Genomic DNA, 12,072 nt, shown 5'->3' on the forward strand with positions numbered 1-12,072 from the left:
TTTTTCTTTTTTAGGGTGTATCAATTAATAAACTTGCTCGTAGTCCAGTCTAGTCACACGCAAACCAAGCACTCGTTTCATCAACGAGTTACGTGTTAAAAGCAAAATATTTCGGCCTTCTAGGTGCCGTCAAGTATCAAGTCCGTCGTGTCAAAGCGTCTCCAACCACCTTCTACCATCTACCATTTCTACCAACTCCCAGAGTCCCAAAATAGCAGCGACACAACAGCCTAAGCAGCCTCAATCTCACATAATGGATATCAGTTACCCTTTGGCTGCGTGCAGTTTTTGATGCAGATGTGTGCGTGAGGAATCTAGAATACAGGGACCGGCATCGCGTCCTTAATTACATAGCCACATAGCTTAGTCATAGAGATCATCATCGTTGCCGGCGTCACCGAACCCATTCCCGCCGTTGCCAGAAGCCTGCCCGTCAGTACCGTCAGGGAACTTGAAGAAGGCACCTGGTCCAGCATTCTTCATTTGCTGGGCAAAGGCCTCGTACCGGCGGATCTCAACGTCACTAACGGACTTGCGAGCCATCTGCATAGCTTCCTCGAAGTGAGCCTTGGTCAGCTCCGGAACGGGGTCCTCACTGTCTTCGTCCATGTCCATCTCGTCACCAGCAGCCTCACGAGCCTTGGTGCGCTCGATATCAGCAGAGATGTCTTCTTTAATGGCGATCTTGACAGCACGCTGAGTGATGAATCCAAGATCAGCACCAGAGAAACCATTGGTCTTGCTGGCAATATACCCTAGGTCAATATCTGAGGCCATAGGGGTCTTGCGCAACTGAGCCTTGAGAATGCTCAGACGACCAGGCTCGTCGGGAAGAGGGACATAGATGAGCGAATCAAGACGTCCAGGACGGCACAACGCAGGGTCAAGCTGCTCGGGCCTGTTGGTGGCGCCAATAACGAAAACGTTCTTCTTTGAGGTCATGCCATCCATTTCTAAATGAGGAAGAAAATGCCGATGTTAGTCACAAAATTCATCGAATCTTAGAGGCTCTTGAGCAACTTACCCGTCAAAAGCTGGTTAACAACACGGTCGGAAGCACCACCGGCATCACCAACAGAGCCACCTCGGGCCTTGGCAATAGAATCCAGCTCATCAAGGAAGACAATGCAAGGAGCGGCAGCACGAGCCTTGTCGAAAATGTCACGAATATTACTTTCCGATTCACCAAACCACATACTGAGCAATTCGGGACCCTTGACTGAGATAAAGTTGGCAGCGCACTCGTTGGCAACAGCCTTGGCCAACATAGTTTTACCAGTACCGGGAGGGCCATAGAACAGCACACCTCGAGAGGGAGAAAGACCAAACTTGAGGAATTTCTCGGGGTGGTCGACGGGGTACTGGACCTGCTCTCGGAGGTCCTGCTTGACAGCCTCGAGGCCACCGATATCTTCCCAGCGAACGTTGGGAACCTCCACGACGGCCACCTCGCGCAAGGCAGAGGGGTTGGAAACGCCGAGGGCAAAGCGGAAATTTTCCATGGTAACACCAAGGGAATCGAGGACCTCTGCGTCGATGGTGTCCTCATCAAGATCAATGAGATCCATTTTCTCGCGAATCTGCTGCATGGCAGCCTCGGAGCAGAGGGCAGCCACATCAGAACCAACATAACCATGGGTCTCAGCGGCAATCTGCTCCAGATCAACATCATCGCCGAGCTTCATGTTCTTGGTATGAATCTGAAGAATTTCGAGACGACCAGTGGGGTCAGGAACACCAATGTCCACCTCACGGTCGAAGCGACCGAATCGTCGAAGAGCAGGGTCGATAGAGTTGGGTCGGTTGGTGGCGGCCATGACAACAACGTTGGATCGGGCCTTCATGCCGTCCATGAGGGTCAGAAGCTGAGATACGACACGTCGCTCGACTTCACCGTTGGTCTTCTCTCGTTTGGGGGCAATTGAGTCGATTTCGTCGATGAAGATGATGGCGGGCGAGTTCTTCTCAGCTTCCTCGAAAGCTTTTCGCAGATTTGATTCTGATTCACCAGCCATCTTGGACATAATCTCGGGACCATTGATGAGGAAAAAGAATGCACCAGTTTCGTTTGCGACGGCACGAGCCATGAGCGTCTTACCAGTACCAGGAGGACCGTAGAGCAAGACACCACGAGGGGGCTTGATGCCAATAGACTTGAACAACTGAGGGTGACGGAGAGGCAGCTCTACCATCTCTCTGATTTGGGCCATTTGCTTGCGGCAACCACCGATGTCGTCATAGCCAACCTCGTTCAAATTGTTCTCTTCCTCATCTCGCTCGATGGGGTCGCCTTCGCAGTGAATGACTGTGTCTTGTGCAACAATACCGTACTCTGGGGGGTCGACCTCTACCACCTTAAACTCCACTTGCCGCATACCACCACGTACAATGAAGAGATCGCCTTGCCGGACTGGTCGGTAAGCCTCACGGAAGTAAGGGGCAAGGAAGACGTCAAACAAAGAGCCAGTGATGCCCTCGACGGTATCGGCGATGGGCAATACGGCGATTCTCTTGGCCTGCTTGGTGTCAGCATTTTGTTCTTTTCTCACAAAAATGGATGTTGGTAAAAATGTTTAGACTCACGTATTTAATATCAGGGCAAGGAAGGATGGTGATCATGTCGCCGTGCTTGACACGGAGGTTGTGTCGAACAACTCGGTTAATGCGGGCGCTACCGTCATCAAGCTCCTCATCGGCCAGGACAATGAGGACGGTGTCCTTTCTCTTCTTGCCTCGGACAAGAACTGTGTCACCTCTGAATAACTGCAGGGCATCCATTGTAGCTTCGGACAAGGCAATGATGCTGTTATCATCGTTGACGGCATCGGTGACCCTGTAAAGGCGGAGTTAGCCATGACTTTGATGCTACACCAAATTGGCAGTGTGGGGAAAAGCATACATCAACTGGTTGGGCTTCTTCTTCTTCTTGAGAATCGCAGTCGCGGTATCATCCTCCTGTAAGGCAGTTAGTTGCTGCGGCGCTGGACACTTTGATGTTGGGAGGGCAGGGGGTTTCACGGACATGTTTGACATCCGCGCCGGAAGCGTCGCTACAAACGCAGGTTAGTATGATGATTCTCGCCTTCAAACGGCAGCCCAGTTGCGCGGAACGCATCGAATGAGGAGGTAAACTCACGTCAAATTGACCTTCTTCTTGTGCTCGTCATGCTGGGAGGCCATGGTGTCTGATGTGCCTCAGCGAAGTTGCTGTTCGGTTCAGAGAGGTTTGGAAACGTGGCCGCGGGCAGACGAGTGTGAGTATTGTATCTACAACTGGCTCACGTCTTTCGGGGTCTAGCTCCCAAAAACGTGAATGCGAAGAGATGAAATGGTATATGCGAGGGAGAAAACACTGGTTGAGAGATGAGAGGAGAGAATGAGGGAGAGAAGGTGTGAAGGTCGAAAGAAGTTGAAATGGCAAAGTCGAGGTCGAAGCACAACCCGCACCATTGATACGTACTAGGCCCCCGGGGAGGCGACAACACCTGGGCAAGATGGCGGAACGTGCAGGTACTGACTACCTAGTGATGCGGCGGACGAGCCACCATAGCTGCTGTATGGAGTACCCGAGTACTACCTTCTGGATTACTCACAGGCATCCAGCACAATCTATTACCAGCTGCCAGCCCAGAAGGAGCATGCCAGCAGACCAATGATATCGCTGCGCGCCCTGACCGGAGGCGGAACATTGATGATGCAGGCTCCGAGCAGGGCCAAAAAGGCGGAATACACCCCACCATGGGCCAAGGTGACTGGACGACTGCGGTGGAAAGACACAGAAGCTTCCACTTTTCGCCTCCATGTCTGCGCTTCACGAGCTTCGCAAGCGCCTGGCAGGCAGCGGGCAGTACGTCAGACGCGATTCACCTGGAGCTCACGCTGCGAGGTCGCTCGGAGCACTTAAGTAAGCGTAGAAGACGGACCCGCATTTCTGGAGTTCACACACAGGGTCTGACGGCGAAACTAAGGAATATTGAACGACCATTGATACTCTTTTCGATGTCGTTCGTTCGCGAAATTTCGAATCAAACACACACCTGTCATTTATTATTATAATTTACATCATGCATTGCTCCTGCATGCGTAAATCCTTTTCCATGATATTTTTCAGGGGTCAGTAGACCCTTGTACGCACTTAGCTTCGCCCCGCCACTTCGTTAATGAATCTTGCAAAATATTTAATTTTTTATCAGAATTGCTGGGAATCGTAAATACTGCACAGACGAAAGACTGATAATAGAAGAATGGGAAATGTTCAAAGGTGGCCCTGTTCGATGGAGTGGCGAACTATTGACAACACTCCATTTGCAAGTATGCTGCTTGGTACAGGTGCAACACTCATTTGGAAAGTCGGCTCTAGATGGATCGTCAAAGAAGTAGAAATTTTGGAGGTGAGGACGTGCCAAGGATACGTAATGCGACATAATTGTTCTCAAGGCACTTAGCTCAAATTCTGGGCCAAGTTTACTTTGCAGACATATAATTTACGGAAATTAGACACGTTGATATTCTCTTCAAGTTCTTCGAGCGTGGTATGGAGCAGTCGATATAAGACGGCTTGGTCTCAGGATGAGGCGCTATCCAACTCAACACTCCTCAACGTATACGAGACCCTGTACCGGGAGAATTTGACATGTGGATGAACGCTCATAAACGAATCTGCTAGACCAGAAAGTGTGGCCCTGGGAATCTCGTCGTTTCCGCCATCTTGGGTTTGCAGTCATGCTGGTTGGTAGGTGAGGATGGGCAGTCTTTTGGCATACCGACAAAATGATGCCTCAAGGCGGTAAAGTTTGGCACTTTTAGGTTTTACCCAATAAGCAGACGGTACTTACCCGTGAGCAACAATATAGCAAAACTTGCAGGTATGCACCCATTTCACAAGCTCAAAACTCATTCGGTTTCAAGGGTACTCTGACCAAGTATTGAGCATGAAGGGCATGATCAAGTCCCATCTGCATGGCCACCTGAAGCATCAAGCCCTGCCACAATGAACGTCAGATCGGCTGTACTGCTACTTGTCGGGAGCCGCCATGTCCACGAAGACTAGGGCCTGTACAGCTGCCAGAGAGTGTGGTATCGAACGAACAGTCTTCCATAATAGATCTGACACAGCCTCGGCCAGTCATGCTAATAGTATCTGGTCGAATTTGATAGCATCTGGCGAGAAGAATTTGTTATAACCACCCAGAAGAGCAATTCCGACAATTGATCATATTTGTGAGGCGGCCTGGTTGCATCGATAGTGGGCAGAAAGGGACTGCGAAAGGTAGCTGGATTAACACGACTTAGGTTGTCAATAGAAAATAAAGAGGCCAACGGTTCGTTCAAAACTTACGTTGTAAAAGGCTGTTTAACCTCCACGGCAGTTAGCACAGTATCATCTAACGCGTGAGGGCGTTCCGCAAGGTTAGAAACGAGCCGTTAACGGATTGGATCTCCTACGCTTGGCCTGATGATCACGGTCGCGTTGGAAGGCTCGCCAGTGGGATCAGGCAATTTTGTCTCGGCTTTAGTTGATAAATCACCAGGAGACCCTTTTTGAAGCTACTATTCTCGAGCTTTCGATTCCAGATACGCCTGGCGTCGGAGGTGCTGGGACCGGGGATGAGAATCCTCAAGTTCATGATTGTAACTCCCGTGTCAGTTCACGGACTTGCTTTTCTAAATTGGGAGAGCGCCTACGATTCTCAGCATAGCAGGAAGGGCCACGGCAAAAACAAAGGGCGAAACAACAAATCTTTTCACCCCAGTTTACCGAAAGCCAGCCTCGACTTCACACCCTACGTCAAAGCGTCGGCAGCGAAAGCATTTCTCGCGATCTGCAATTTCGATACGGGATGCTAGCAAGCTGCATCGTAGCTATGGATTTCGATCAGTATACCTAGGCACTTGGTTTCATTGTTTATCATAGTATGATAACCTTTTGGGGTTTGCATTTATTACATGCGCTTCGCCGACCGGTGTTGTCGGATGCTGGTCTTGGCCTCGTTCCGATATGCCTTACAGAAAAATATCCGATTTGGGGAATTCCTCACCGCACCATTTGTGCTGTGTAACTCACCCAATATGACTACTGTAGTATCGCAATATAAAGATACATGTTTCCCCTGTCAACCAAAATTACGAGATTGTAATCAAAATGGTGACAGCGACTTCACGAGACTGCCGTGGCTTACACCCCTCAAGATGTCATTCGAATCCACCAGACCCAATCAATCACCATGGACATTCCGGTCCGATCGGACACATGTAGACGCAAGCTGGTAGGAATGGTGCTGCATAGAACGGATTACCCGTCAGCGACCACAAACTGATCCTTCTAATGTAATGTCTGCTTCCTTCGAAGATGAGTGCCCCCGGGGTAGCCAGAAGGGGCAAATACATATAGATTTTGCCAGAGAAACTTTGCGTTCTGTGACAAATGCAACCAGACTTGCGGCCTGGAGAAGAGACCCGTTCGAATGATCATCCGAAGATGGTGTTCAATCGCTTGGACTACAACTTTCCCCGCGTTCAAGATCAGCAAGCATCGATTTGAATATCTGGCCTGCGTTTCTTCCGTGTTCTCGTTTGCGTCAACTCCGTATCGCCCACCCGAAGATCAGCTAATACTCCGTACTGAACTTGAGAAAACGAAGTTACAGCGGAAACGGGTCACTGAGATAGCCAGAAGTCACAGTCCGCGAACTTGGACTAGTCCCAGTCAGGCACGTCATTCTGTCAGCGAACCTCGTCTCATAAAACCGTCAGCAGCGTTGGCGCATTAAAAAAAACCTCCAACCGACACGCTGCCAAGGCAAAGTCACAGCCCCCAATCAAAGGTCCTCCCAATTTAGAATGGCATTAGTGTCCAGACCACTGGGGAGGACGGAAGGTGCAAGAAAAAGAACGGTATGCCACTACTAGACTTTCCGCACCTTGGCTGACATCTGGAGGCACTAGAACAGTACCCTCCGCACATGGGCAATCCAGTCTTCTCTCAAAATGCATAGGTTTAATTGCGCTCGCCCAGCGCTCGGCGGCGAAGGACCCTTGTACTGATGCAGGTTCTTCTGTGGTGCAACTTGCTGTGAATCTGTCATGAATGTAAGTTATGTATGTAAGAATGTCCGGCGCACTCCGTACGCGCTATGCTGGACTTTACGACGAGCTTTCATCGATCAGGCCATGGTTCAACACTTTTAGTGTAGCCACGAGTGGACTTGAGTTCGCATGGCGCACCGTGGACCGGGACCTCGTGGGACCTGAGAACCGCATCAGACACTTTGACTTGCACAAAAGAAACCTCGCTTGCGCCGAGCAAAGCAGCCACGTGGGAGCATTGCTCAAATCGGGCCAGGTCAGGTAGGATTGATACTAATACCATCAAGAGGAAAATCATTTGAGCACCACAGGCCTCATGTTTCCTTTGGTCACAGCCAAGGTCACGCCACTGGCACGGCCACGGCCCCAGGTTGAAGATCAGGATTCGAGATTCACGGTCCTGCATTACAGGTCCCTTGTCCACGATATGGTGGGACTTATTGGTGCCCGCCTGACTAGGGCCTTCAGGAGCGTCAGAAGCGTCAGAAGCGTCAGGAGTATCAGGAGCGACGAGTTGCGGGCACCCAGACGGCATCAGACGGGCCTCCGATGCTCGTCCGCGAAGATTAAACGAGTAATGATGAGTTATGGGCGTGTATGAATTTTTGATGAGCATGGACAGGCTCTCCTCGTTCACTTGAATCCATGCTACCCACACTCACTGATAATGGTTGCGAGTTGCACATGCCCGTACTTTAGTTGACAGGGCCTGGAATGCCGGCGTATTTGCGTGCGCAGGTATGTGGCGCACTGTACAGAATCAGGATAGTCCGCCCAAAATAACTTGGGATCCTGGCTCAAGTACCGGACAGTGCTACTGGATCATGCGAGCATGCCCATGTACCACGCCCTGGGGCCCTCTGTCCACTTAAGCAACCACCCATCCTTCCACCGTGCGCACTCTGCCCGCTCGAAGTGCTGCCTCCGCTGCGTCGTGCTGTAGACGACCAGGCCCGGAGTACTTAGTACTAGCGGCACCTGGGAGTACGAAGTGTGAGCTAGTGTGAGCGTCGTTAAACACTGGGCGGACCAGACGTTGGCGGCACCTAAGCTGGACTGAATTCTAATTTTCCGCGGTTCACAACATGAGCATTGAAGCCCCGTGGCCCAGTGGCCCAGTGGCTCAGCGGCCCAGTGGCTCAGTCCTGGCTTTTACTGGCTGTTGCTGCTACTCTACGCCGTACCGTGTGCTTTGCTAGTGCGTCAATTGTATTATTGATCGGAGCGAGTAGTTACAATCCTTCCGCACTCTGCCCACTGCCCAAATCATTCGTTTTCCGCTCTCTTCATCGTCCAGTTCGACGTCAACAAACGTTGTCCTGTTTCGCCGTCCTCACCCGCGACAACCACGTCGATTCTGAGCCCCAACCACGATATCTACCACGCGGAAATCAGTCTCGCCTTACCCTCGATTGCCGGGGGACGATCCCAAGAGGCATGTCGACGCCAACGACGGCCGTGGCCACACTCCCTCACTACCACCTCGCCCACCAGGCTCACCACCACCCATCGTCAACGACGTCAAATTATCGCACCACGGCTGCCAATTCTTTGCTGTACGCGCCAAACCCATCTGTGCCGACGTCGTCGTCGTCCAACGCGGCACGCCTTTTGCCTTTCGACCAGGCTGGCAGCCGTAATGCCGGCTACACTTCGTCGGATGCCATAACCCAGAACCTTCAGCCCCAATCGCCACCAGCACCCCCTCCCCACGACCACTATCTACCTCGCGACCACCACATTGAAACCTCAACCCCAACAACTCCGAGACATCGCATTCATCATAACTACTCATCCACCATGGGCAGTGCAGCGGCTACCGCCACGGCTCCTTCTACAGCCGCTGCCGCCGGGCCTACTGCTCACGACCATGACCCTACCTCACGGAAACGCCGTCGCTCCCGGGAACCCGACTGGAATACCTTCTATCGCAACGGTTTGCCAAAAGAAATTATCGTCATTGACGACACCCCGGAGCCGGAGGCCAACAGCAGTCGAAAATTGGCATCCTCCAACACAAATGGCGATGCACCTGCCGGTGCTGCTTCCTACGAGGCGACTGCTACCAACACTCGCCAGCCCGTGAAGCGACGACGTCGGGATGCTGCCGCTTCGGGCTATCACGTTCAATATGTGGGCTCCCGCACAAACACACCGCTGCAACACGGCACACCCATCGGCTCTACACTCTCAAGTGACCGCACCAACTCATTTCTCAACACCACCGCCCCGACTTCTCTTTCTTCCAATAGCCAGTACGATGAGGCTCCTGTTCCTTTGAAGCGCAAGCGGACTACCCGTCAACAGGCGGCCAACGAAGCGAAACGTCGGGATGTCGATGGCCTAGGGGGCCGACTTCTCACGTACAAGCCACCACCCTTCCCCCCGAAAAAGGTTGCAGATGTTCAAGTCCGGGTTGTACACGATGTGAGTCTTGCATTGCTTTTTTTTTCACCTCACCATCTCCCCGTCGATTGGTCTATGGACCTGAGTTCAGCGTCAACGCAGATATATAACGCTCCTTGTTTGTGTATAAATGTGTTGCTAACTTTTCTTCTTCAACAAAACAGCACTACTCAAAGAATGTAAAGGTTGATGATGACGACGGGCACTATATCGTTGTTCCGGATGCGGAACTCACGGAAAAATGTACGTCAAATTTCACCTGTGTTCTTCTCCTAAGTACATGCATGTCTAATCTATGCAAAGACCAAATTACGCGCCTGCTTGGCCAAGGAACTTTTGGCAAGGTTGTTCAAGCTCGTGATCAAAAGCGGAACCAAGCTGTTGCCGTCAAAATTATTCGATCAGTGCAAAAATACCGCGACGCGTCAAGAATTGAACTGCGAGTACTTGCTACTCTGAAGGCTAATGACGCCAACAATCGATATCGATGCATACACCTAACGGACTGCTTTGACTATCGAGGCCATATATGCATTGTCATGGACCTCTTGGGCCAGAGTGTCTTTGACTTCTTAAAAGGCAATGGTTTTGTACCTTTTCCTAACAGTCATATTCAAAACTTTGCTCGTCAACTCTTTACAAGTGTAGCCTGTGAGTACAAGTCGTCTCCAAGTGCTTTTAATACTCTTGCACGCCGCTGACTAGGACCAGTTCTGCACGATCTCAACTTAATTCACACCGATCTCAAGCCAGAAAACATCCTTCTCTGTGATGACTTGTACCAGACATTCACATATAACCGGAAAATTCCCTCATCCTCAACAACTATTAACAGGCAAGCCTCTCAGCGGCGGGTATTGTTAAATACGGAGATTCGGTTAATTGATTTTGGGTCGGCAACATTCCAGGATGAGTATCACTCATCTATCGTCTCAACAAGGCATTACCGAGCTCCAGAAATTATCCTGGGACTGGGATGGTCGTTTCCTTGTGACATCTGGAGCATTGGCTGTATCTTGGTCGAATTCTTCACAGGCGACGCCTTGTTCCAAACGCACGATAACCTTGAGCATCTGGCCATGATGGAAGCCGTCGTGGGTTCGAGGATAGATACTCATCTCGTGCAGTCTGTAAACAAGATGTCGACAAGGAGCGGCGGCAATCCGGCGTCCAAGTAAGTTCTCACCCTTTTCGCCTCTGAACTTTGTCCTGACCTGCATAGATACTTTAAACGTCTCAAACTTGACTATCCTACTGCAGATACAACGCGAGGTTCCAGGAGATTTGTCAAAGCGATGAAGCACCTTCACGTAGGTTCCATTTTGCCTCCTTGACACATGTACGACTGTCCTCTAACTGTCACAATAGGACATTATTCCATCGAGTAATCAATTCTTCAAGCATTTCCTTGATTTACTACAAAAAATCTTTGTATACGACCCTGCACGTCGTATTACTGCCAAGCAGGCCTTGAATCATCCCTGGTTCGATGAAATCGCCCAGCCGGATGATGGCACGGAGGCCGCGAAGATTCGACAGGAAAGAAAACGACTGGAACAGGAAAAGGCTCGAGCTCACCACCATCGTTACGTGGCCTCATGACGACTACCTACTGTAGTACAATCTCTTTGACCACGACGAAAACACGACCAGTTCCATCTTGTACGGGTCTCGTATCTATTTTCTTTTTTTTTGTTATAACGACTATATATATATCTATTTGTGAGCATGGTTATCGGAGTTCGTGGACCTCTTTTACCTCACTTGCAGCGGAGGATGGATTGAACGAACCGGGTCAAGCTTTTCCTGACAATACGTGGTTATTGGGATCCTGGCTTCCGAGGCGTTTTGTTCGGAAGACAGGCAGACTGGAGACGGTGTCTCGTATTGAATTTCTTCGTTTTGGAGCTTTCCTGGTATCAGATCTAGGACCGAGATGTTCAAGCCAGTATGGACAAGAAGCTAATGTTTCTCCCATGAACTGCACTATTCCAACTTTCGTACTAACGCCATACTCCGCCTGTCTACCTCCATGGAAGTAGCTAGACCGAGGATTGTGTCCAACCTTGATCTTTACAGCAATTGCCTCGGCGATTTTTAGAGTGCAGCCAGTTAGCGAAAGAATTTCACTTTTTATCATCATGCTGTAATCCGGTAAGGTCGAAGGGAACAGTTTTAAGTCCCAGAGGCGCTGCGGGTATCAGCTGCAGCACATAGCGTTGGATGTTCATCTTTTTAGTCAAGCCTTTTATTTTTCTTTTATTTTTGTTTTTGGCTAGCATGTACTGTAGCACACATGACCACATCATGCCTTTGTTATTCTATGAAGCATTTTCAGAAATCGGCTGCGGCCGGGTGTCGAAGACGCGTATTGGCGCCCTACTATTTTCTTTCTCTTCAGCGGTGTCTTATCCGTTCAAGATTCAATGCTGGACATTATTGATGTCGAAACCACGGCGCACCAACTAGCAATGCTTTTTGCACCAGTTGAAGGCTGCTTGTATCTATTCACATAGCCATGAGACGCGGGGCAATATTGAGCAGTATACTGTTGTTGTAAGAGCAGAGCAAGAACAATGG

General features: G+C 50.3%; 2 protein-coding genes across 2 annotated transcripts; one reads left to right on the forward strand and one right to left on the reverse strand.

Moving 5' to 3' along the window:
* Positions 1-363: 363 nt before the first annotated feature.
* Positions 364-3,180, reverse strand: cdc48 (Cell division control protein 48; the record flags this gene model as incomplete). The annotated part of the gene is made up of 6 exons (XM_014686944.1): positions 364-953; positions 1,025-2,516; positions 2,584-2,833; positions 2,900-2,955; positions 3,023-3,050; positions 3,137-3,180. 6 exons carry the CDS (start codon positions 3,178-3,180, stop codon positions 364-366), a joined length of 2,460 nt encoding a protein of 819 aa, XP_014542430.1.
* Positions 3,181-8,523: 5,343 nt separating this feature from the next.
* On the forward strand, positions 8,524-11,094 carry lkh1 (Dual specificity protein kinase lkh1; the record flags this gene model as incomplete). Its single annotated transcript, XM_014686943.1, has 6 exons — positions 8,524-9,513; positions 9,657-9,735; positions 9,796-10,143; positions 10,204-10,666; positions 10,715-10,802; positions 10,861-11,094. The coding sequence occupies 6 exons, from the start codon at positions 8,524-8,526 to the stop codon at positions 11,092-11,094; spliced, it is 2,202 nt and encodes a 733-aa protein (XP_014542429.1).
* Positions 11,095-12,072: the final 978 nt, after the last annotated feature.

Source organism: Metarhizium brunneum, chromosome 5, assembly GCF_013426205.1.
Source record: "Metarhizium brunneum chromosome 5, complete sequence".
NCBI classification, from domain to species: domain Eukaryota; kingdom Fungi; phylum Ascomycota; class Sordariomycetes; order Hypocreales; family Clavicipitaceae; genus Metarhizium; species Metarhizium brunneum.